Genomic DNA, 26,412 nt, shown 5'->3' with positions numbered 1-26,412 from the left:
CCCTTCAACAAATGATCTATACAACAATACCAGCAACAGCCAGACACCTTGAAATCCTCCCGTACTGCACCCATCAATAACAGAATCAACGCCAGTATACACTGTAACAGCTATTCACCAGAGGAGAGTAAAACTCAATAAGGGAAACCTGATGAATAACAGTGAGTTGTTTACAAAAGCCTGAGCAGAGAGGAAAAACCTGGTTGGCTTTAGGAGATCCAGTTAACACCAGTAAACAAACACATTCTACCATCTGGAATTGCCTTTTGATTTGATTCCTATGCTAATTACCAGTAGTAGGGTGGGTGTGTGTGTGTGGCATGTATGTGAGTTATTTATTTGTATTTATTATTTTTTTTAGGGGTGGATGAGCTTAATATTGCGGAAAGAATATTGCTTCCATCAATTTAATTGTCTGCATCATTTCCAATCCCCCATATATTTTTTTGGTAAATATATATATATCCATACACACATGCATACATAATACACATACCTATATAGACATACATACTTGTATTATTCCCCGCAAACCCTACCACCGATCCCCCAATTGGAGTAAACTAATAAACACTTCGGCTTTTACCTTCAATTTATTCATCTTATACACATTTTACAGACAGTCTATTTTACAATAGTTATTTTTTGTTTGTTTTTAGTCCTTCCTCTATTTCTGATGTCCATCCAGTTAGATTTCTATTTGTAACTGTGCTATTTCACAAAAGTTCTGAACCTATATACATTTTACAGACCCCGTATGTTTTACATTGTTTATCTTATTAGTCCCACCCTTCAGCTCCATTCAACCCCTCCCATCTACCGCTCAACATCATCCATTTTGGATTTCTATTTGTCATATATTATTCTACTGTGCAGTGATGCTTCACAAAACAATTGAACCTTTCTATTCTCATAGCTTCTACAGACTAAATTAAAAAATTTTTTTGCTAAATTAATTATTATATTATTGATTGATTGACTATGGCTTTTCAAATCACCCAGTATTGCTATCTGCAGCGTTAGTTCCAGGCAAATGTTGCAATTCTTCAGCCATACCTGGACCTGTGACCAAAAACGAGCTACATATGGACAGTACCAAAATAAATGATGTAATGACTACCTCCTCACAGCAGAATCTGCAGAGCTGGGAAGATTGTATCCCTCATATATATAACATTCAATTAGTTGCAAGAATTTTGTATAGGAATTTAAATTGAAAAATTATAAGTTTTGAATCCGGCGTTGTTTTGCGTATCAATTCATAAACCATGTGCCATGGAATCGGTACATCGAAAATCTCTTCCCAACTATTTTGCAATGTATATGGCACAGCTGTCAGTTTTTTGGTCCTTAAATGAAATTGGCATATGTTTTTATTTATCACACTTTTCTATGCGAGTATGTGTATGTGAGTTTTGCGTTTAAGAGTTTGTTACTACGATAAGCGTGTGTGTGTGGGTTGCGGCAGCGTCAATTACTTGTGTTTGCAGGCGAGCGCTTCATTATAAAGAAGCACAGAAACGACAGTCGTTATGGACGGGCTGTCACTAATCTGAGAGGCTTCACAAACTACAGTAGTAAAATATGAAAATGGTGGGAGAAAACAAGTAATTATCACACACCGCCACACTGGCACATTGTAATGCCACACAAACTCAGAGAAAGCATTTTGGCAAATATCTCTTAACAATCGAACAGACACCATCACAGCGAGAGAGAGCTGAAAAGCAGTATTTTTTACACAGAAATCTTCAAAGGGTAAAATGTCTCTCATCTCCCACTGGGAGTATTTGCTAAGTGTTAATTGAGATGCTCATATCAACTAAGGAACAATGGAGATAGCTTTCCCTCTGTATAAAGAGAGTCCAGGTACCATTATTAAACAATAGTCACTGCAAGTGGAAAAAAAGGAGGAGAGAGAATAGGAGGAGAATTATTTGACCATGCTGGTCATTTATGAACATTTGAACATCTTGGCCATGTGCTGTTATAATCTCCACCCGGCACAGCCAGAAGAGGACTGGCCACCCCTCATAGCCTGGTTCCTCTCCAGGTTTCTTCCTAGGTTTTGGCCTTTCTAGGGAGTTTTTCCTAGCCACCGTGCTTCTACACCTGCATTGCTGGCTGTTTGGGGTTTTAGGCTGGGTTTCTGTACAGCACTTTGAGATATCAGCTGATGTAAGAAGGGCTATATAAATACATTTGATTTGATTTGAACAGCAAAAGGAGGAAGATGTGAAATGTGCCATTTTATCACAATCAGTAAGAGCTGGTGATGAAGTCAGTCTGACAGTGTAAGAAATTGAATTAGCGGGATGTCATTTCCCATGTAACACAGTCATAATGATTATTGCATGTTAGACAATAGGTATCGTTACCCCACAGACTAAGCTTCCTGTATGCAAAACATACCATTGTTGAGTAATTGTATGGTATAAAGTGCTTGGTTTGAACCGACGCGTTCCACCATTGGTGCATAGTCACCATCGACGCATGGAAAACATGCGTATCGTTCCCCAATAGGCAACGCTTCCCAGCATAATGTGTGCAAAACAGTACATAGAATTTCTGCGTAATTGTGTCCCATAATTGCATGGCATTAAGTGCCTGGCTGGTTCAAACCGACTCGTTCCACCACCAGTGCGTACATAGTCATCTTCGCCCCATAGGTGTATGGTTTCCCACAGACAACGCTTCCTAACGTAATGCACACAAAACATGACATATTGTTGCATAATTGTACGCTGCCGAGTTCTTTGTTCGAACAGACGCGTCCAGTTCCGCCACCGGTGCACTTAACGGAGACGCCAACGCGGCGCTGTGGAACATCCTGCCCCCCCCCTACTTACTTCCCTTACTTATTCATCACTTCCAAAAGCCAAGCTAACAAAATACATACAGCTAGAGAGATACTGTAGAGTACATATAAACCCTGTTATCACAAGGGGCTTCCCGGCGGGCCAGGAGACGGGCAGCAGACAACGTTAACGGCATCTAGGTCCCAAATGGCACCCTATTCCCTATTTGGTGCACCACTGGGCCCTGGTGAAAAGTAGTGCACTGTGTAGGGAATAGGATGCCATTTGGTATGCAGCCAGCCAGTATCTCTATACTTGTGAGTGTTGAATTATTCAAAAGGGGGATTTAAATGTTCTGCGGGTGCACACAAGTACAGAACACCTCCCTGATCAACGATAACAGCCCCGTGAAGTGGTCTCAAACTGAGGTGTGATTGGTTGGAAGGGGACGTGGTCTGATGCAAGGAGCAATCTGATTGATGGAGGCAGTACCGAGGGGGAGGGATTGTGGAAGTGAGAGTGGTGATTTTCTGCTGAGTAAGGCAGTAAGGCCCAGAGATTGTGGGTTGAGAAGAGTGGTTAGGTCATGATCTCATGCAGCGGGTTTTAGAGCTTTTTCTACCAGTGTTTCCCCGAATGTGCAAGAGACATTCATCAAGCCTGATCCCAGATCAGTTTGTGCTCTCTTGCCAACTCCTACTGGTGGTCTGTAGGAGTCGGCACAAGAGAAAACCAGATCTGGGACCAAAAAGGGGTATTCATTAGGAACCAAACAGAACGGGAAGGGACCTACCTGAACTTGTGCAGTAAGAAACCCTGTTGCAGGCTACCATTCACCCACAACGCACCGGGACGACTGATATTAGAGTGTGAGAGAGTAGCAAAGACTCGCATCCAAATTCTACTTCAATCTTATCATCACAAAGTATGGACCACATACAAAAAAATAAGCAATTAACCTTTAGGCTTAAACCTCTTAAGGGGCGGCAGGGTAGCCTAGTGGTTAGAGCGTTGGGCCAGTAACCGAAAGGTTGCTGGATCGTATCCCCGAGCTGACAAGGTAAAAATCTGTCATTCTGCCCCTGAGCAAGGCAGTTAACCCACTGTTCCCTGGGCGCCGATGACGTGGATGTCGATTAAGGCAGCCCCCCACGCCTCTCTGATTCAGAGGGGTTGGGTTAAATGCGGAAGACACATTTCAGTTGAATGCATTCAGTTGGACAACTGACTAAGTACCCCCCCCCTAAAAACTGCACTAAATGTTCATTTGGAGAACATAGAGCCTGCATGCGCTTCACACTTCCATCCTCCTTGGCACCTGGCAACTAGGCGCTAAAAATCCTAATTAAAACAGAATTGGATTTGCTCGGTTGGACACTTAAACCAATGAGATAATTTCTCTGCTTGTCAAGGGAAGGAGAGCTCTGGCTTTAACGGACGCGGGCTGCACCAAATTGTTACGCACTCTAGTCAATAATGCGTTTAGCACGGGACACTGAATACCTGGATTGACACTTGTTTTTAAGTGTGTGTGAAGGTGTGGGTAGACCCTTTGAAGTGCTGCCAGACTGAAGAGTGTGTGAGGACTAGGTAAGTGGGAAGTAGAGAATCACTGCATCCGTGTGAGATGGCTTTTTCTTGTTGACGGGAGTAAAGTTGAGGTTTCGAGTTTTATTAGTCGCATGAACAGGATGCACATGGTATACAGCGTCCAATGGAATGCTTACACGCAGGTTCTTTAGCGACAACGCCACAAGAAAAAATGACGATAAGAATACGAACATAAAGTCAACATAAAGGACATAAAGGATAGAATGGCTTGCATAAGCATAATACAGGAAGACTCAATTTACAGTGCAATATTTGTTTGTGATGTGAAATACAGACACACACACAGAGACAGTTTAAGTCTTCTCCATCTCATTGCTCGTTCATTAACTTTCATTTTACCGGGTAAGTTGTTAGAGAAAAAAGTCTCTACGGCAATGATCATTTAGAGGTTAAATCAGTCAATTTGATCCTGGGGTAGAATGTATTGTGAGGGTGGGGGGGCTGATAAAAGAAAATCCTCCTAAAATCATCTTAGGAAGGAAAACCTTCGGGAGATGAAACAACCACTGCAATTGAGAGATGATAGTTCCTCCCATGCTCATCTACAGACGGATCAAAAGAGCAGGAAACAACAAAGAGAGAGATGTGCGTCCCAAATGACACCCTTTTCCCCATGTAGTGCACTACATGAATAAGGGGTCATTATGGGACACGTACAGAGATGCACAGGGATTTCCACCTGGGCCTCCCCCTGTTTCTGTCTCAGAGAAGAGTTGCACAGGACTGTGGATTGTGTTGAGGAGAAAGAGCGAGTACACGAGACGATAAGTTTACAAGCCATGATGTTAGAGACTCATGGTGAAATGCACTTTCCTGAGACTGCAGCAGTGGCCCATATTGTATATTTAAAAAATACTGCGGCATCATACATTCGAGTCTATTGCAATGTTTCATACATTAGAGTCTGTTGCAGTGCCTCATACATTAGAGTCTATTGCAATGTAATATCTAATAAGTCCTGTTGTTTTTTACGGGGCTTCAGTGGGAAGCTCTAAAGATGAGATGAACAGATCTGCAAGGAACTGAGAATGCAGCAGTGGCCCACATTGTATATCTAAAAAATACTGCCCCATCATACATTAGAGTCTGTTGCAGTGTTTCATACATTCGAGTCTGTTGCAGTGTTTCATACATTAGAGCAGTGGTCGCCAATCTGATCGACTGGTTGATATTCAGGGCATTCCTAGTCAATCACCAAATATTTCTGTAGAAAAGCCAACGAACGATAAAGGCTTGCGCTCCTTTTTTAAATCGTGATGAGCTGTTGCCGGTAGGTGTAAAATAAAAAAGCTACCGTAATTTCCGGACTATAAGCCGCAACTTTTTTCCCGGGCTTTGAACGTCGCGGCTTAAACAATGACGCGGCAAATATATGGATTTTCCCGCTTTCAAATTTTTTTCTCCAAAAAAACACATTCTGTAACGTGCTCAGTTTTTTGGAGGCATGAAGCTTTCATTAGACCAATGATATTGCCGAACGGGTTAAGGTCAAACAACTTTTTTTGTTTACTGTTTAGATTAAATCGAGCGCTCTCAAACTTCCCATCATTCTGATTACGGTAGTCATTTTGTCACCCTGATTCCTGGGGGTACAACCAAGTATTTGCAGCCACTCGACATCAGTGTAAATTGTGCATTTAAGGTGGCGCTCCGTGTTCAGCGGGAGGCTTGGCTGACAAGTGGTGAGAAATCCTTCACTAAAACGGGCCGCATGCGAAGAGCAACTTATGGTCAAGTCTGCGAGTGGGTCCTGACAGCGTGGAGCATTGTCAAAAAATCCACTATCATCAACGGGTTTCGAAAGGCTGGACTGCTGCATGTTGAAGAGGGCTCAGTGGGGGATTTGCCTCCGGATGAAAGTGACGAGAGCGACAATGAAAACAATCCAATATCGGATGAAGCAATTCTGAGGCTATTCAACTCCGACACCGAAGGAGAGGACTTCAGTGGTTTCAGTGCACAGGAGGAGGAAGATGGTGACCAATGACTTTCTTGGTAGGCTACTGTTTACTGCAAATTTTTTATTTTTTGTTACAAGCCGTGTTTCGTTAAAGCCTATTTATTTTTGTTACAAGCCGTATTTCGTTAAAGCCCATTTATTTTTGTTACAAGCCGTGTTTCGTTAAAGCCTGTGTAAAGTTCATTTGTTTCAATGTACCGGTAGGCACCTGCGGCTTATAGACATGTGCGGCTTATTTATGTTCAAAAAAATAAATTAAAAAATTATTCAGTGGGTGCGACTTATATTCAGGTGCGCTTAATAGTCCGGAAATTACGGTAATTATTTCAATTCAGGCTAAACAGTGCCTCACAAGTGCTAAACCAATTGATCTATTTTGTTATCAAAGCTCGAGTTCTGAAATATAATATGGTCTGATTAACAATATTGGCAGGCCAATCATACAGCCAATATGCTGAGATAATGTATTAGGCCTACTGCCCAAACCTCATTCCTACAAAACCGTATGTGTGAGGTTTAATGTAAAAAAATAATACATCTGAGGAGTAAGATCTCAGCTTGCTTTGACTGCGAAAGTTATCTTGACTCAGAAAAGGTTGGTGACCACTGCATTAGAGTCTGTTGCAGTGTTTCATACATTAGAGTCTGTTGCAGTGTTTCATACATTAGAGTCTGTTGCAGTGTTTCATACATTAGAGTCTGTTGCAGTGTTTCATACATTAGGGTCTGTTGCAGTGTAATATCTAATAAGTCTTTTTTTTTTTTTACGGGCTTCAGTGGGAAGCCCTAAAGATGAGATGAACAGCTCTGGGGGACTGCGAGGAACTGATGGTGTCAGCAGCAGGAAATACAAGGGAATACAAATACAATCTCCAGCACAAGGGTGCAACAGTGGTTATTACACCTCCTTAAGTAACGGCAGGCTGCTCCTCTCTGCAGTGGCTGGCCCGGGGGAGTCGTTTCGCCTTAATTGCATTTGCACAAAAGTAATGGTCTCGAGGTGGGGAAAATGTCAGGGAAGAGGGAGAGTGAGAGTGAGTGTGTGTGAGTGAGAACGAGAGAGTGGGTGTGCGTGTATGAAACCACATGACCTTTCCAAAGCATAAAACAGCATAAGAAAACCAAACAGACAGACACACAGCAGAGGGAGAGAGAACAGTGTGTGTTTAGTACCTTGTAGGCGATGCTGTTGAGGACCTTCATGGCCAGGTCGGACACCTCTGGGAACGGGTCGGCCGCCAGGTGTAGGAGAACCCTCCAGATCTGAGTGTAAACGCTGTTGAACGACACCCCTGCAACGACACACACAGCACGATTACCCATATACATAATGATCCAACATTCACAGACAATGTGACTTACTGTTAATACACACAGGCACACAGCATCAATTACCATCAAACACACACACACACACACACACACACTGAATTACCATTCACCTAACGACCCAACGCAGTGTGAAAACCATCAATATACATTAGTGAACATCTACATTCCGTCGCCCATTCTCAACAAGCACGTAAACACAGCATGATTAGCATCAATATTTGATTAGCGACCATCAATAAGAGCCAACCTTCTCACCGTCTCATTTTCTCACGTACGCACACAGCATGATTTCCATCAACACTCAACAATCGCTCCCTCTCGCTCGCTCGCTCTCTCACACAAACACAGCATGCTTAGCGATCACACTCCACCACTGAATTCCCTATCATCACCATAGCATAGAAACGCTAACATCCAATTGATGCTAATCACCCGTCATCTAACATCCAAAAACATTCACATCCACACTGACTTGCCATTGTCTCACTTCTCCTTCACTCAGTCATCTGCTGAGGTGCTAGAGCCAACATGGCCGCCGTGTCAGGTAATGCAACTCATTAATCAACACACACAAGGAAGGCAGCTGGCTTCTGCACCATTGCTGATTGTGAGAGGAACGACTGCTAACTGTCATCATTATGCGGAATATGAATGAGCAAGTGCTCTGCTATTGTCTTTTTTACCTACCGAGGGCGACAGGTCTGTGTGTGTTTGTAAGAAAGTGTGTGTTCACTTTGACGATTATTCCCTCCCTTTCCACCCAGGACTACCTCCCCCCTCCATATTTTATTTATCTATTTTCTCGATCTCCTGTCGTCCTCTCTGCAGTGTCATCCCTCATTCCAAGCTGCCACTCAACCTGACAGAACACTGCAGTGCCGCTGAGCTGTGTTCGAGAGAGACGGTCACTCACCGGGTTTTGCCACGAAGGAGCTGTCAACATCAGTTTGTTTTGCTCCGGGCCTAAACCTGCCTGTCACCGTTCTCTTTGTATTAGGAGTGCCCCCTCTTCTTCTAGTTCATTATTATGGCACATTGACTCTCAATTTGCAAGGAACACAGCACTCCCTCTCCCTAGTTTCTTTGCTGTGTCTGTCCTCACTCAAACATACATACACGATCTCTCTCCCTCTGTCTGATGCAATCTTCTGTTCGTCTCGACGCCCGGCAGTGAAGGTATCCAAGTGTTAATTCTCCCTCTCTCCCTCCCTCCCTCCCCCCCAGCACTTCATACTTGTAGATAGCGAACAGAATGAAAAGTGTCCTTAGGGAGTTGAGTCACTTTATGCTGAGGGTAAGAGAGGACACTGTCTCTTCCTCCTCCAGAGGCTGTAGAATGAGGGATGTGTGAGGGGAGGCGTGGCAGGCTATCACGAACTGTTGCGGCTAACCAGTGCATTTCATAGAGACACAGTGTGTGAAAAATCGGGAACTCTGGTTAATAGTACTGCAGCAGATTGTAGTTTGGGTCGAGGGGGGGAGGGTGAGAGCTGGAGGGGGAGGGCGGGGAGAGAGATAGCAAGGGGGGTAAGCAAGAGCGGAAGCATGAGAAGGAGAGAGAGAGAAAGAGAGCACGGGAAAAGAGGGAGCGAGAAAGCAATCAAGTAATCAGGCAAGAGAGAGGGAGCAAGGGAAAAGAGTGTGTGTGTAAGCGAGAGCGGGTGAGCGAGGTAAAGAGGTGATTAGGTTCTAGCCCAGGGGCATGAATGTGATTAGGTGCTGCGGTAAACAGCCCTGGTGATGAATGTGAAATACTGTTTCCCTGCCATTTAAACAGGGAAATACTACCAGTTTTCACTGGCATAGACACATTATCACCACAGCACGCTATACAGTTCATCAGTAGAGACTGTGACTACAGATCATTCCCAGGCTGAATTGGGTTCAGCAAGGCCTGGTATGAGGACCTTTGCAACATCTGCACAATTTTACAACCATGTCAAATCCTAAACGATCTTTCTCACTACAACAGCTACATTTGGAGCTTCCCCTGCAGTATTCGAACAAGACAGAGAAAAAATGTCTCAAAGCTCATCTGTTAATGCATATTTAACACCCAATCCAATATAAGTCTTGGTCAGCCTCTGAAAGCTACGGTATATAACCCATTTCCTTCAATCAAACATGAGCATCTTAAATGCACTGACACAGGGAGAAGCTGAGCCAAGTCCTTGCTGTGGCCAAACTGAAACGTCAGGAAGGATATCAGAACGCCTTAGAGTAGGTAGGTGTGCTCTGGGTGGTATTTTGCTGTGTAAGACATTTTCCTTTTTATCTTAAAGGCCAGATTCACTAAGCGTTTCAAACTGTTACTTTCAGGAGGGAATAGAATCTCCTGTTTCTGTAGCGTGAGGCAGCTTGCTGTACAAGTACACTCCCTGGACAGAACGCTAGTCTCTCTCAGGACCTTAAAGAGGTAGTTCTCCCAAAATTCTAAGTTGTAAGTCCATATTCTGTGTCATATTCTGAGCCATCTGTTGTGTTGTTTTAGGACAGTCCCTTTATGAAGAGCACTTCTATCAAGTACCAGATATTGCCCAATCAATTATATATTCTGTGGGACCGACCAGTGTTAGCTAACTCAACCCAATTGTGCTCCTGCAACATGGCTAGGCTCCCAAACAAGTTACATATCTAAATGTTTAGGCATCGAGTCAGCACTACGCTAAACCCTCTATGGTACAAACCCCATGCTGTTTGTTTGCATGCCATGTCATGGGCTGCTAGCTGGGAGTCAGAATCAAGCACATAAGGAGGTAAGGACAACGGAAATATAATGACTAATACTATTCTATGGTAAGATGCTAAAGTGGACACAGCATAGTGGGCGAGGGGCCAATTTCATACTCAACCTGTTTAGAATGAATCAGACCTCATGATGGTGTTAGTGCAGCTTGGGAAGGGTTTAGACAAAGGCTGAATGAATGCTAAACGCACTGGTTAAAAGGGTAGCGACAGAAACGTCTACCAGAATGTGAATTGTTTATTATCTTTTATATCCATTTCCTGGTCATTTATTCGTCAGACTTCAATGGTAAAGCGGTGATGGACAGAGGTGGCTGTGATGGACTTGGCCAATCCGGCTTCCTGTGGGGGTTGATTAATACTGGATTATTTGATTAATCTGAGTTAACACAGCGGTGTGTTCCCACGGGTCAGTGGTGCACTTGAGGGATGCGTGTGTAGTGTACTCGTCTGTGTGTGTGTGTGTGTGTGTGTGTGTGTGTGTGTGTGTGTGTGTGTGTGTGTAGCCGTGTCCTCGTCTTTTGGAGCAGTGGTTCCCAGATTTGGTCCTCCAGTTCCCACAAAAGTACACCCAGACACACCTGATTCAACTTGTCAACTAATCATCAAGCCCTCAATGAGTTGAATCAGGTGAGTTTGTCCGGGGCTACAACTCAAATGTGTGCTGTTGGGGGGACTGGAGTTGGAAACCACTGTTTTGGAGTACATTGTCAAAAACAAGGGCAGTTGGTGTGTGAAGCGGGCATTTCTCAAAACGGCAACAGAAGGTAGGGAATCCCCATCTCTCTCCACCTCTCTCACTCCCTCCCTCCCTCGTGTTGTTGGTGAGTTAATGCTTTTTCTCCACACACACAAACTGAGTGTCGGGACGCATCAAGGCCTCTGCCAATCACCACAGCATAGGGGAAACAGAGCGGGGCCAGTGAGACCAGGAAAAGCACTCAGTCTTTTGGAGCCAGGGGCACCCTCGTGAGTTGAACAGTAGAGGATGGTAGGTTGAGAACAAGAGTCTTACCTACGGGTATGAGGGAATTGAAGCAGGAGAAATGGAAAAGTATAGGAAGGCAGGGCTCCATACTGCGACCATTTAATCCCATTTGACCTGGCTGTGCAGGTAAAAAAAAAAATATTGGTTGCATTGGTGCGAGCTGAACATTCATTACAAGGTCAACTCACTCAAAAGTTTCAAAACGTCCATGATTTGGTCAAACAGAGTGCATTATCCTCAAGATTCCTGTAATGAAAGTGTCTGCCCAGCAACTGTAACTGTTTCGCTGGTGCCTGTTGTGACACGCGAGCCACATGCTCCCCCCCCCCCAAAAAAGGGTTCTGATTGTATAACATTTAAAAATCCAATTGTGGGAAAAACAGAGTTGGAAGCAACACCTGTTGAAACTGTTGAAGAGAGAATGTCCTCGGCTTTCTGTGGGTATACTTTTTTCTCAACCAAGATATTTTATACTGAACAAAAATACAAACGCAACATGTAAAGTGTTGGTCCCTCATTTTTCATGAGCTAAAATAAAACATCTCAGAAATATTTAATACGCACAAAAAGCTTATTTCGCTCAAAATTTGTTTACATCCCTGTTAGTGAGCATTTCTCCTTTGCCAAGATAATCCATCCACCTGACAGGTGTGGAATATCAAGAAGCTGATTAAAGAGCATGATCATTACACAGGTGCACCTTGTGCTGGGGACAATAAAAGGCCACTAAAATATGCACTTTTGTCACACAACACAATACCACAGATGTCTCAAGTTTTGAGGGAGCATGCAATTGTCATGCTGACTGCAGGAATATCCACCATAGGCGTGTGGCAAAGAATTTAATGTTCGTTTCTCTACCATTAGCCGCCTCCAACGTTGTTTTTAGAGGATTTGGCAGTACATCCAACCAGCCTCACAACCGCAGAACACGTGTAACCACGCCATCCCAGGACCTCCACATCTGGCTTCTTCACCAGTGGGATCATCTGAGACCAGCCACCCAGACAGCTGATGATACTGAGGAGTATTTTTGTCTGCGATAAAGCCCTTTTGTGGGGGAAAAAAAATCTCATTCTGATTGGCTGCCCTTGCCCTGTCATGTGAAATCCATAGATTAGGGCCTGATTAATTTATTTCAATTTAATGATTTCCTTATATGAACTGTAACTCAGTAAAATAGTTGAATATCTTTTTGTTCGGTATATTTGGCTTGGAGATATACAGTGCACTTGAAATGCGCATCGGCCATTGCTAGTGCATAGGGTAGTAGGCATCAACGTTTCTTAAGGACATTACATTCAGATGAATACATGATTACTAGCAGTGGGTATTATATTTAGTGTTAGCGATCTAGCTAATGTGGTCTGAGTTTAGCCCCAAATAAATTGGCTTATGATATTAATGCAAAAAATCTCAAAAAATCTCTCTCTATTGAACAACACAATTCAGAACATTCTGGAGCCCTATTTTAAGGTCAGTAGTAAGGGTAGCGTAGGGTCAGTAGTAAGGGTAGCGTAGGGTCAGTAGTAAGGGTGGCGCAGGCCAGTAGTAAGGGTGGCGCAGGCCAGTAGTAAGGGTGGCGCAGGCCAGTAGTAAGGGTGGCGCAGGCCAGTAGTTTTTCCTACCTATGAGGGAGTTGAGGGAGGAGTAGGAGGAGACTCGTCTCATCTTGTCTATGGTCTCAAAGGAGAGGATGTACTCGTCGTTGTCAGGGCTACCCAGGGTGCTGCTGGCACTGCTGCTGGTGCTCAGGTTACCTGGAGAGAACGCCACCGGACCACCTAGACATACACAACAGTAGTTACACAACAGAATCACTATACCCTGAAATATACCACATTATACCAGAATAATTATACGCTGAAATATACCACATTATACCAGAATAATTATACGCTGAAATATACCATATTATACCAGAATAAATATACCCTGAAATATATCACATGATACCAGAATAACTACACCCTGAAATATACCATATGATACCAGAATAACTATACCCTGAAATATACCATATGATACCAGAATAACTATACCCTGAAATATACCATATGACACCAGAATAACTATACCATATGATACCAGAATAACCATCTGATACCAGAATAACTATACCCCCTCTAATACAAGAATAAATATACCCTGAAATATACCAAATTGTACCTGAATAAATACCATATGATACCTGAATAACTATACCCTGAAATATACTATATGATACCAGAATAACTATACCTTGAAATATACCATATGATACCAGAATCACTATCTGATGCCAGAATAACTATACCCTGAAATATACTATATGATACCAGAATAACTATACACTGAAATATACCATATTGTACCAGAATAAATATAATATTATACCAAAATAACTATACGCTGAAATATACTGACAGCAGAATAAATATACCCTGAAATATGATACCAGAATAACTATACCCTGAAATATACCATATGATACCAGAATAACTATCTGATACCAGAATAACTATCTGATACCAGAATAACTATACGCTGAAAAATACTATCTGATACCAGAATAACTATACGCTGAAAAATACTATATGATACCAAAATAAATATACCCTGAAATATACCATATGATACCAGAATAAATATACCCTGAAATATACCATATGATACCAGAATAACTATACCCTGAAATATACCATATGATACCAGAATATCTATCTGATACCAGAATAACTATACCCTGAAATATACCATATTGTACCAGAATAAATATCATATTATACCAAAATAACTATACGCTGAAATATACTGACAGCAGAATAAATATACCCTGAAATATGATACCAGAATAACTATACCCTGAAATATACCATATGATACCAGAATAACTATCTGATACCAGAATAACTATATGCTGAAAAATACTATCTGATACCAGAATAACTATACCCTGAAATATACCATATGATACCAGAATAAATATACCCTGAAATATACCATATTATACCAGAATATATATTCTGAAATATACCATATTATACCAGAATAAATATACCATATTATACCACAATAAATATACCTTATTATACCAGAATAAATATACCATATTATACCAGAATAACTATACCCTGAAATATACCATATGATACCAGAATATCTATCTGATACCAGAATAAATATACCCTGAAATATACTATGATACCAGAATAACTATACCCTGAAATATACCATATTGTACCAGAATAAATATCATATTATACCAAAATAACTATACGCTGAAATATACTATCTGACAGCAGAATGAATATACCCTGAAATATGATACCAGAATAACTATACCCTGAAATATACCATATGATACCAGAATAACTATCTGATTCCAGAATAACTATACGCTGAAAAAATACTATCTGATACCAGAATAACTATACCCTGAAATATACCATATGATACCAGAATAACTATATGCTGAAAAATACTTTCTGATACCAGAATAACTACACCCTGAAATATACCATATGATACCAGAATAAATATAGCCTGAAATATACCATATGATACCAGAATAACTATACCCTGAAATATACCATGAGATACCAGAATAACTATACCCTGAAATATACCATATGATAGCAGAATAACTATACCCTGAAATATACCATATGATAGCAGAATAACTATACCCTGAAATATACCCTATTATACCAGAATAAATATACCCTATTATACCAGAATATTTATTCGCTGAAATATACCATATTATACCAGAATAAATATACCATATTATACCAGAATAACTATACGCTGAAATATTTCATATTATACCAGAATAACTATACCTTGAAATATACCATATTATACCAGAATAAATATACTATCTGATACCAGAAAAGATATACCCTGAGATATGTCTTGATACCAGAATAACTATGCCCTGAAATATACCAAATGATACCGGAATAAATATACCATATTATACCAGAATAACTATACCCTGAAATATACCAGAATAACTATACCCTGAAGTAATGCATATGGAACAGTATGAAATGGAGAGTGAAAATAAAGTACTTGTTCTGCTCTGATTGTTTGATTTTGTGTGTCTATGTGTGTGTGTCTCTGCAGGTAAAGTGAGGTGTCAACGTTTTACTAGCTCAAGAAATTACCCCCCCCCCCAGCTAGAAAACTACAAGCTATTGACTGGACTTTCCATTCCATCTCCCCAGCCTATTCTAACTGTCCGCCCGAGTCATCACACTCTATAACTCTACACAACTCCCCATTCTCATCGCCTGACTCACACAAAAGGGCCGCCATATATCCCTGGGACGGAGTGCATATTGAGATGGGGATTGGGAGTAGGCAAGGCAGGCTAAACGGTTTATCATGGTTGTTGGCGACAAGCACTGCTGCCAGTTAGAATGAGTGGACGATGTGGATTCAGACAGGCTGTAAGCGGTAAGCTAACATGCTAGCGGCTAGTATTACTCAGCATGGCTATATTGCTATGTGGCTGTGTTGACAGGGGCTTCAGCAAGAATGAGCTGACATCTGATTCAGTCAGTACAGCGGGGGCTGAGAGGGGGTCAAGAGTGTAATCCTCCAATAATGCTGTGGGTGTATGATAGACATAGGCTCTCAAAACTGTGTGTGTGTGTGTGTGTGTGTGTGTGTGTGTGTGTGTGTGTGTGTGTGTGTGTGTGTGTGTGTGTAAGCAGAGCAAGGCAGCCCCCCTCCACCACACTAAGCCCTAGCGACAGCGTGGTAAACCTGAGGAGGATTATATTCTCTGTTGTGACTTTGCCATCTTGACTATGATGATGATGCTTCAAATCAACTCAAGTAATTCTTTGGGAAAGAAGAGAGGCAGTCACAGAGAGAAAGAAGAGAGAATTCTCTACCCTTAAGTCGCTTTCTTTCTCTCCTTCATTGTCTCCTTCTCCCTCCTTTATAGTATATAACCACAGTTCTCTATCCATCTCTCTTTTTTCAGTTCTCTCTCGCCCACCCGCCTCAATGTCATCCTCTCCGTCTCTCTCTCCTACCCTCTTCGTTGAGGTTGAGGTTCTGCAGGCTCTTGTTGAGGTTGCGTGCGGTGGTGGCAGCTCTGATGTTGGTGTAGGAGTTGACTGAACGCAGCCGAGGGATGGCCGGGCTGTCGCGCACTGGAGTCAGGTTACCGGGCTCTGTACAGACACACACAGGGGAAGGTCAATTAACCGATTCATTTGGCACTAAATGGAATACAGTGGCGACATGACAATCAATATGAGAAGAGGTAATAAAGGTCATGTTAAATATTGATGTGCTCTATCAAAACATGCTGCATATTTCATTCCAACTCCATCAGATCCCTAAACCCCATTTCACATGTATAGCAGTTAGTCTCCGGGACAAGTCTAAGCGGACCAGCGTGCTGTACAACAACACACGTCAATGACTTCCTATTGTAATGGTTATGACAGAGGTTTGAAGTGTGTGTGTGTACCTAAGGTGTTGGCAGGTGACGGTACAGGGTAGTTCTTCTCCTCCTCCATGAACTGCAGGGCCACGGTGCAGAAGTTACTCTCGTACTGAACCACCAGGTGACTCAGAGCCACCACCAGCTCCTGTAGAACCCACCGCCACCACACAGTCAACCAGAACCCAACACCCACACGGTCAAAAACCAAGTCACCCACAGCAGAAGACATACCACAGTCCATCATCCCACAGTAAAAATCAGTCAACGACCTCAGCAAGAACATTGGAGATAGTGAGGTGAGGGAAAAAACGTGTGTGTGTGTGTGTGTACAACCCACCTTGCGGACCACTGGGCTGCCGTCGTTGATGAGCTGTGCCAGCATCATGGCCACGTTGTGGTCGATGGTCGTAGAGTGGTCCGTTCGCTCGGCTGAGTTCCCCACAAACGTCCCCAGGGCAAACACCGCCGCACAGCGCACCTGAGGAGACCGGAGATAGTTCTGGTACCAAGGGAATTCACTTCCTAGTCACTTCCTGGTTGGATCCAGACCAAGTCATTGGTCAGTCATTGGTTAGATTGCGTTGGTGCTGCTTTTTAAAAAGGGGAATCAATACTAATACTCACTCCTTAATCCTCTCATTTCTAATGCAGCCATATTTACTGAGAAAATCAATGGTGGCTGAAAATAATAAATTACCATTAGCCACGCAATACCCCACCCATCACACTAATTAACTGCGTAAGCTAAATAACAGTAACTCCTACCTCTAAATTGTTCTCAATAATCACCCCAAGAAGCCACAAAGACAGTATAGGTCCACATAATCCATTGTTTATTCTTTAAGTATCTCCCTCAGTGCAGTGCCTGTCATATGCGAAACTAACTCAAACTTGGCCCAGTGTGTGTGTGTGTATGAGAGAGTAAATATGCCTCTCCTCTTGAGAAATCCCCCCCAACAGAATTGAAAATTAATTAAAAATCCTCTCTGCTTAGTCACTGATCTGCATGCCTCTGTTCTTCTCTCTCTCTCTCTGTTCCCTCTCTCTCACTGTTCCCTCTCTCACTGTTCCCTCTCTCACTGTTCCCTCTCTCACTGTTCCCTCTCTCACTGTTCCCTCTCTCACTGTTCCCTCTCTCACTGTTCCCTCTCTCGCTCTCACTGTTCCCTCTCTCGCTCTCTCTGTTCTCGCTCTCTGTTCTCTCTCTCTGTTCTCTCTCTCTCTCTCTCTGTTCTCTCTCTCTCTCTCTGTTCTCTCTCTCTCGCTCTCTGTTCTCTCTCTCTCGCTCTCTGTTCTCTCTCTCTCGCTCTCTGTTCTCTCTCTCTCTGTTCTCTCTGTTCTCTCTCTCTGTTCTCTCTCTCTGTTCTCTCTGTTCTCTCTCTCTCGCTCTCTGTTCTCTCTCTCTCTCGCTCTCTGTTCTCTCTCTCTCTCGCTCGCTCTCTGTTCTCTCTCTCTCGCTCTCTGTTCTCTCTCTCTCTCTCGCTCTCTGTTCTCTCTCTCTCTCTGTTCTGTTCTCTCTCGCTCTCTGTTCTCTCTCTCTCGCTCTCTGTTCTCTCTCTCTCGCTCTCTGTTCTCTCTCTCTCGCTCTCTGTTCTCTCTCTCTCGCTCTCTGTTCTCTCTCTCTCTCTCGCTCTCTGTTCTCTCTGCTCTCTCTCTCGCTCTCTGTTCTCTCTCTCTCTGTTCTCTCTCTCTCTGTTCTCTCCTCTGTCTCTCTCTCTGTTCTCTCTCTCTCTGTTCTCTCACTCTCTGTTCTCTCACTCTCTGTTCTCTCTCTCGCTCTCTGTTCTCTCTCTCGCTCTCTGTTCTCTCTCTCGCTCTCTGTTCTCTCTCTCTCTCTCTCGCCCTCTGTTCTCTCTCTCTCTCTCTCGCTCTCTGTTCTCCCTCTCTGTTCTCTCTCTCCCTCTCTGTTCTCTCTCTCACTCTCTGTTCTCTCTCTCACTCTCTGTTCTCTCTCCGTTCTCTCTCACTCTCTCCGTTCTCTCTCACTCTCTCCGTTCTCTCTCTGTGTTCTCTCTCTGCTCTCTCTCTCTCACTCTGCTCTCTCTCACTCTGCTCTCTCTCACTCTGCTCTCTCTCACTCTGCTCTCTCTCACTCTGCTCTCTCTCACTCTGCTCTCTCACTCACTCTGCTCTCTCACTCACTCTGCTCTCTCACTCACTCACTCACACTCTGTTCTCTCTCTCTGTTCTCTCTCTCTGTTCTCTCTCACTCTGTTCTCTCTCACTCTGTTCTCTCTCACTCTCTGTTCTCTCACTCTCTGTTCTCTCACTCTCTGTTCTCTCACTCTCTGTTCTCTCACTCTCTGTTCTCTCACTCTCTGTTCTCTCACTCTCTGTTCTCTCACTCTCTGTTCTCTCACTCTGTTCTCTCACTCTCTGTTCTCTCACTCTCTGTTCTCTCACTCTGTTCTCTCACTCTGTTCTCTCACTCTGTTCTCTCACTCTCTGTTCTCTCACTCTCTGTTCTCTCACTCACTCTCTCTGTTCTCTCTCACTCACTCAGTTCCCCCTCTCACTCACTCTCTCTGTTCTCTCTCACTCACTCAGTTCCCCCTCTCACTCACTCACTCTGTTCCTCTCTCTCTCTCTCTCTCTCACTCACTCACTCCCCTCATCTCTCTCTCTCTCACTCCCCTCATCTCTCTCACTCCCCTCATCTCTCTCTCCACTCATTCTCTCTCTCTCCACTCATCTCTCTCTCTCACTCCCCTCATCTCTCTCTCTCACTCCCCTCATCTCTCTCATCGCTGGCCTCTCTCTCTCTCTCATCGCTGGCCTCTCTCTCTCTCTCATCGCTGGCCTCTCTCTCACTCTGCTCTCTCTCACTCTGCTCTCTCTCACTCTGCTCTCTCTCACTCTGCTCTCTCACTCACTCTGCTCTCTCACTCACTCACTCACACTCTGTTCTCTCTCTCTGTTCTCTCTCACTCTGTTTTCTCTCACTCTGTGTTCTCTCACTCTCTGTTCTCTCACTCTCTGTTCTCTCACTCTCTGTTCTCTCACTCTCTGTTCTCTCACTCTCTGTTCTCTCACTCTCTGTTCTCTCACCTCTGTTCTCTCACTCTGTTCTCTCACTCTGTTCTCTCACTCTGTTCTCTCACTCTGTTCTCTCACTCTGTTCTCTCACTCTGTTCTCTCACTCTCTGTTCTCTCACTCTGTTCTCTCACTCTGTTCTCTCACTCTCTGTTCTCTCACTCACTCTCTCTGTTCTCTCTCACTCACTCAGTTCCCCCTCTCACTCACTCTCTCTGTTCTCTCTCACTCACTCAGTTCCCCCTCTCACTCACTCACTCTGTTCCTCTCTCTCTCTCTCTCTCTCTCACTCACTCACTCCCCTCATCTCTCTCTCTCTCACTCCCCTCATCTCTCTCACTCCCCTCATCTCTCTCTCTCACTCCCCTCATCTCTCTCTCCACTCATCTCTCTCTCTCTCTCCACTCATCTCTCTCTCTCACTCCCCTCATCTCTCTCATCGCTGGCCTCTCTCTCTCTCTCTCTCTCTCTCATCGCTGGCCTCTCTCTCTCTCTCTCATCGCTGGCCTCTCTCTCTCTCTCTCTCTCATCGCTGGCCTCTCTCTCTCTCTCTCTCATCGCTGGCCTCTCTCTCTCATCGCTGGCCTCTCTCTCTCTCATCGCTGGCCTCTCTCTCTCTCTCATCGCTGGCCTCTCTCTCTCTCTCTCATCGCTGGCCTCTCTCTCTCTCTCTCATCGCTGGTTCTCTCTCTCTCATCGCTGGCCCTCTCTCTCTCTCTCTCTCTCTCATCGCTGGCCTCTCTCTCTCTCTCTCTCTCATCGCTGGCCTCTCTCTCTCTCTCTCTCATCGCTGGCCTCTCTCTCTCATCGCTGGCCTCTCTCTCTCTCATCGCTGGCCTCTCTCTCTCTCTCTCTCATCGCTGGCCTCTCTCTCTCTCTCTCATCGCTGGCCTCTCTCTCTCTCTCTCATCGCTGGTCTCTCTCTCTCTCTCTCATCGCTGGCCTCTCTCGCTCTCTCTCTCTCATCGCTGGCCTCTCTCTCTCTCTCTCTCATCGCTGGCCTCTCTCTCTCTCTCTCATCGCTGGCCTCTCTCTCTCTCTCATCGCTGGCCTCTCTCTCTCTCTCTCTCATCGCTGGCCTCTCTCTCTCTCTCATCGCTGGCCTCTCTCTCTCTCATCGCTGGCCTCTCTCTCCTCTCATCGCTGGCCTCTCTCTCTCTCCCTCTCATCGCTGGCCTCTCTCTCTCCCTCTCATCGCTGGCCTCTCTCTCTCTCCCTCTCATCGCTGGCCTCTCTCTCTCTCCCTCTCATCGCTGGCCTCTCTCTCTCTCCCTCTCATCGCTGGCCTCTCTCTCTCTCCCTCTCATCGCTGGCCTCTCTCTCTCTCTCTCTCATCGCTGGCCTCTCTCTCTCTCTCTCTCATCGCTGGCCTCTCTCTCTCATCGCTGGCCTCTCTCTCTCATCGCTGGCCTCTCTCTCTCTCATCGCTGACCTCTTTCTCTCTCTCTCTCATCGCTGGCCTCTCTCTCTCTCATCGCTGCCTCTCTCTCTCTCTCATCGCTGCCTCTCTCTCTCTCTCATCGCTGGTCTCTCTCTCTCTCTCTCTCTCATCGCTGGCCTCTCTCTCTCTCTCTCTCTCATCGCTGGCCTCTCTCTCTCTCATCGCTGGCCTCTCTCTCATCGCTGGCCTCTCTCTCTCATCGCTGGCCTCTCTCTCTCTCATCGCTGACCTCTTTCTCTCTCTCTCTCATCGCTGGCCTCTCTCTCTCTCATCGCTGCCTCTCTCTCTCTCTCATCGCTGGTCTCTCTCTCTCTCTCTCTCTCATCGCTGGTCTCTCTCTCTCTCTCTCTCTCATCGCTGGCTCTCTCTCTCTCTCTCTCTCATCGCTGGCCTCTCTCTCTCTCTCTCATCGCTGGCCTCTCTCTCTCTCATCGCTGGCCTCTCTCTCTCTCATCGCTGGCCTCTCTCTCTCTCATCGCTGGCCTCTCTCTCTCTCATCGCTGGCCTCTCTCTCTCTCATCGCTGGCCTCTCTCTCTCTCATCGCTGGCCTCTCTCTCTCATCGCTGGCCTCTCTCTCATCGCTGGCCTCTCTCTCTCTCTCTCATCGCTGGCCTCTCTCTCTCTCTCTCTCATCGCTGGCCTCTCTCTCTCTCCCTCTCATCGCTGGCCTCTCTCTCCCTCTCATCGCTGGCCTCTCTCTCCCTCTCATCGCTGGCCTCTCTCTCTCTCTCTCATCGCTGACCTCTCTCTCTCTCTCATCGCTGGCATCTCTCTCTCTCTCTCTCATCGCTGGCCTCTCCTCTCTCTCTCTCATCGCTGGCCTCTCCCTCTCTCTCATCGCTGGCCTCTCTCTCGCTCTCATCGCTGGCCTCTCTCTCTCTCTCATCGCTGGCCTCTCTCTCTCTCTCATCGCTGGCCCTCTCTCTCTCTCATCGCTGGCCTCTCTCTCTCTCATCGCTGGCCTCTCTCTCTCTCATCGCTGGCCTCTCTCTCTCTCTCATCGCTGGCCTCTCTCTCTCTCATCGCTGGCCTCTCTCTCTCTCATCGCTGGCCTCTCTCTCTCATCGCTGGCCTCTCTCTCTCTCTCTCATCGCTGGCCTCTCTCTCTCTCTCTCATCGCTGGCCTCTCTCTCTCTCCCTCTCATCGCTGGCCTCTCTCTCCTCTCATCGCTGGCCTCTCTCTCCCTCTCATCGCTGGCCCTCTCTCTCTCTCTCTCTCTCTCTCTCTCATCGCTGGCCTCTCTCCCTCATCGCTGGCCTCTCTCCCTCATCGCTGGCCTCTCTCTCTCTCTCTCTCTCATCGCTGGCCTCTTTCTCTCTCTCTCTCTCTCATCGCTGGCCTCTCTCTCTCTCATCGCTGGCCTCTCTCTCTCTCATCGCTGGCCTCTCGCTCTCTCATCGCTGGCCTCTCGCTCTCTCATCGCTGGCCTCTCGCTCTCTCATCGCTGGACTCTCTCTCTCATCGCTGGACTCTCTCTCTCATCGCTGGACTCTCTCCCTCTCATCGCTGGACTCTCTCCCTCTCTCTCTCATCGCTGGACCCTCTCCCTCATCGCTGGCCTCTCTCTCTCTCTCTCTCATCGCTGGCCTCTCTCCCTCATCGCTGGCCTCTCTCTCTCTCTCTCTCTCTCTCTCTCTCATCGCTGGCCTCTTTCTCTCTCTCTCTCTCATCGCTGGCCTCTTTCTCTCCCTCTCTCTCATCGCTGGCCTCTCTCTCCCTCTCTCTCATCGCTGGCCTCTCTCTCTCTCATCGCTGGCCTCTCTCTCTCTCATCGCTGGCCTCTCTCTCTCTCATCGCTGGCCTCTCTCTCTCATCGCTGGCCTCTCTCTCATCGCTGGCCTCTCTCTCATCGCTGGCCTCTCTCCCTCTCATCGCTGGCCTCTCTCCCTCTCATCGCTGGCCTCTCTCTCTCATCGCTGGACTCTCTCCCTCTCTCTCTCATCGCTGGACTCTCTCCCTCTCTCTCTCATCGCTGGCCTCTCTCTCTCTCTCTCTCTCTCTCATCGCTGGCCTCTCTCTCATCGCTGGCCTCTCTCTCTCTCTCTCATCGCTGGCCTCTCTCATCGCTGGCCTCTCTCTCTCTCTCATCGCTGGCCTCTCTCTCTCTCTCGTCGCTGGCCTCTCTCTCTCTCTCTCTCGTCGCTGGCCTCTCTCTCTCTCTCTCTCGTCGCTGGCCTCTCTCTCTCCCTCGTCGCTGGCCTCTCTCCCTCGTCGCTGGCCTCTCTCCCTCGTCGCTGGCCTCTCTCCCTCGTCGCTGGCCTCTCTCCCTCGTCGCTGGCCTCTCTCCCTCGTCGCTGGCCTCTCTCCCTCGTCGCTGGCCTCTCTCCCTCATCGCTGGCCTCTCTCCCTCATCGCTGGCCTCTCTCCCTCATCGCTGGCCTCTCTCCCTCATCGCTGGCCTCTCTCACTCATCGCTGGCCTCTCTCACTCATCGCTGGCCTCTCTCACTCATCGCTGGCCTCTCTCCCTCTCTCTCACTCATCGCTGGCCTCTCTCTCGCTCTCTCATCGCTGGCCTCTCTCTCTCATCGCTGGCCTCTCTCTCTCATCGCTGGCCTCTCTCTCTCATCGCTGGCCTCTCTCTCTCATCGCTGGCCTCTCTCTCTCATCGCTGGCCTCTCTCTCTCTCTCACTCTCTCACTCATCGCTGGTCTCTCTCTCCCTCTCTCATCGCTGGTCTCTCTCTCATCGCTGGCTTCTCTCTCTCTCTCATCGCTGTCCTCGCTCTCATTCTCTCTCTCATCGCTGGCCTCTCTCTCTCATCGCTGGCCTCTCTCTCCCCCTCTCATCGCTGGCCTCTCTCTCTCTCATCGCTGACCTCTCTCTCTCTCTCTCTCTCATCGCTGGCATCTCTCTCTCTCTCTCATCGCTGGCCTCTCTCTCTCTCTCTCTCTCATCGCTGGCCTCTCTCTCTCTCTCATCGCTGGCCTCTCTCTCTCATCGCTGGCCTCTCTCCCTCATCGCTGGACTCTCTCCCTCTCTCTCTCATCGCTGGACTCTCTCCCTCTCTCTATCATCGCTGGCCTCTCTCTCTCTCTCTCTCTCATCGCTGGCCTCTCTCTCTCATCGCTGGCCTCTCTCTCTCTCATCGCTGGCCTCTCTCATCGCTGGCCTCTCTCATCGCTGGCCTCTCTCTCTCTCTCATCGCTGGCCTCTCTCTCTCATCGCTGGCCTCTCTCTCTCTCTCTCATCGCTGGCCTCTCTCTCTCTCTCATCGCTGGCCTCTCTCTCTCTCTCATCGCTGGCCTCTCTCTCTCTCTCTCATCGCTGGCCTCTCTCTCTCTCTCTCATCGCTGGCCTCTCTCTCTCTCTCTCATCGCTGGCCTCTCTCTCTCTCTCATCGCTGGCCTCTCTCTCTCTCTCTCATCGCTGGCCTCTCTCTCTCTCTCTCATCGCTGGCCTCTCTCTCTCTCTCTCTCATCGCTGGCCTCTCTCTCTCTCTCACTCGCTGGCCTCTCTCTCTCTCTCATCGCTGGCCTCTCTCTCTCTCTCTCTCTCATCGCTGGCCTCTCTCTCTCTCTCTCTCATCGCTGGCCTCTCTCTCTCTCTCTCTCATCGCTGGCCTCTCTCTCTCTCTCTCATCGCTGGCCTCTCTCTCTCTCTCTCTCATCGCTGGCCTCTCTCTCTCTCTCTCATCGCTGGCCTCTCTCTCTCTCTCTCTCATCGCTGGCCTCTCTCTCTCCCTCTCTCATCGCTGGCCTCTCTCTCTCCCTCTCTCATCTCTGGCCTCTCTCTCTCTCATCGCTGGCCTCTCTCTCTCTCTCATCGCTGGCCTCTCTCTCTCTCTCTCTCATCGCTGGCCTCTCTCTCTCTCTCTCTCATCGCTGGCCTCTCTCTCTCTCTCTCTCATCGCTGGCCTCTCTCTCTCTCTCTCTCGCTGGCCTCTCTCTCTCTCTCTCTCGTCGCTGGCCTCTCTCTCTCATCGCTGGCCTCTCTCTCTCTCATCGCTGGCTCTCTCTCTCTCTCTCATCGCTGGCCTCTCTCTCTCTCTCTCATCGCTGGCCTCTCTCTCTCTCTCATCGCTGGCCTCTCTCTCTCTCATCGCTGGCCTCTCTCTCTCTCATCGCTGGCCTCTCTCTCTCTCATCGCTGGCCCTCTCTCTCTCTCTCTCTCTCTCATCGCTGGCCTCTCTCTCTCCCTCTCATCGCTGGCCTCTCTCCCTCATTGCTGGCCTCTCTCCCTCATCGCTGGCCTCTCTCCCTCATCGCCGGCCTCTCTCCCTCATCGCTGGCCTCTCTCCCTCATCGCTGGCCTCTCTCCCTCTCTCTCTCTCATCGCTGGTCTCGCTCTCTCATCGCTGGCCTCTCTCTCTCATCGCTGGCCTCTCTCTCTCTCTCTCTCTCTCTCTCTCTCACTCATCGCTGGCCTCTCTATCCCTCCCTCATCGCTGGCCTCTCTCTCATCGCTGGCTTCTCTCTCTCTCATCGCTGTCCTCGCTCTCATTCTCTCTCTCATCGCTGGCCTCTCCCTCTCATCGCTGGCCTCTCTCTCTCTCATCGCTGGCCTCTCTCTCTCATCGCTGGCCTCTCTCTCTCATCGCTGGCCTCTCTCTCTCTCTCTCTCTCTCTCTCTCTCTCATCGCTGGTCTCTCTCTCTCTCATCGCTGGCCTCTCTCTCTCTCTCTCTCATCGCTGGCCTCTCTCTCTCTCTCATCGCTGGCCTCTCTCTCTCTCTCTCTCATCGCTGGACACTCTCTCTCTCATCGCTGGCCTCTCTCTCTCTCTCTCTCTCTCATCGCTGGCCCTCTCTCTCTCTCTCTCATCGCTGGCCTCTCTCTCTCATCGCTGGCTCTCTCTCTCTCATCGCTGGCCTCTCTCTCTCTCATCGCTGGCCTCTCTCTCTCTCATCGCTGGCCTCTCTCTCTCATCGCTGGCCTCTCTCTCTCTCATCGCTGGCCTCTCTCTCTCTCTCTCTCTCTCATCGCTGGCCTCTCTCTCTCTCTCTCATCGCTGGCCTCTCCCTCATCGCTGGCCTTTCTCCCTCTCATCGCTGGCCTCTCTCCCTCTCTCTCTCTCATCGCTGGCCTCTCTCTCTCTCATCGCTGGCCTCTCTC

At 47.0% G+C, this 26,412-nt stretch overlaps 1 protein-coding gene across 7 annotated transcripts in view; it reads right to left on the bottom strand.

The window, feature by feature from the left end:
• Positions 1-26,412, bottom strand: part of LOC106588110 (regulatory-associated protein of mTOR) — a 218,903-nt gene that overhangs the window by 27,832 nt on the left and 164,659 nt on the right. For all 7 annotated transcript variants that reach the window (XM_014176787.2, XM_014176794.2, XM_014176814.2 and 4 more), the window contains 5 exons: positions 17,221-17,361; positions 16,908-17,028; positions 16,465-16,605; positions 13,063-13,218; positions 7,543-7,661 (listed from right to left, as the gene is read on the bottom strand). In XM_014176787.2, the coding sequence (XP_014032262.1) occupies positions 7,543-7,661; positions 13,063-13,218; positions 16,465-16,605; positions 16,908-17,028; positions 17,221-17,361 (678 nt within the window). The remainder of the gene's footprint in view (positions 1-7,542; positions 7,662-13,062; positions 13,219-16,464; positions 16,606-16,907; positions 17,029-17,220; positions 17,362-26,412) is intronic.

The sequence above is a fragment of the Salmo salar genome, chromosome ssa02, assembly GCF_905237065.1.
Source record: "Salmo salar chromosome ssa02, Ssal_v3.1, whole genome shotgun sequence".
NCBI lineage: Eukaryota > Metazoa > Chordata > Actinopteri > Salmoniformes > Salmonidae > Salmo > Salmo salar.
The sequence above is the reverse complement of the archived record's forward strand: the minus strand, read 5'-3'. Positions and strand labels throughout refer to the sequence as shown.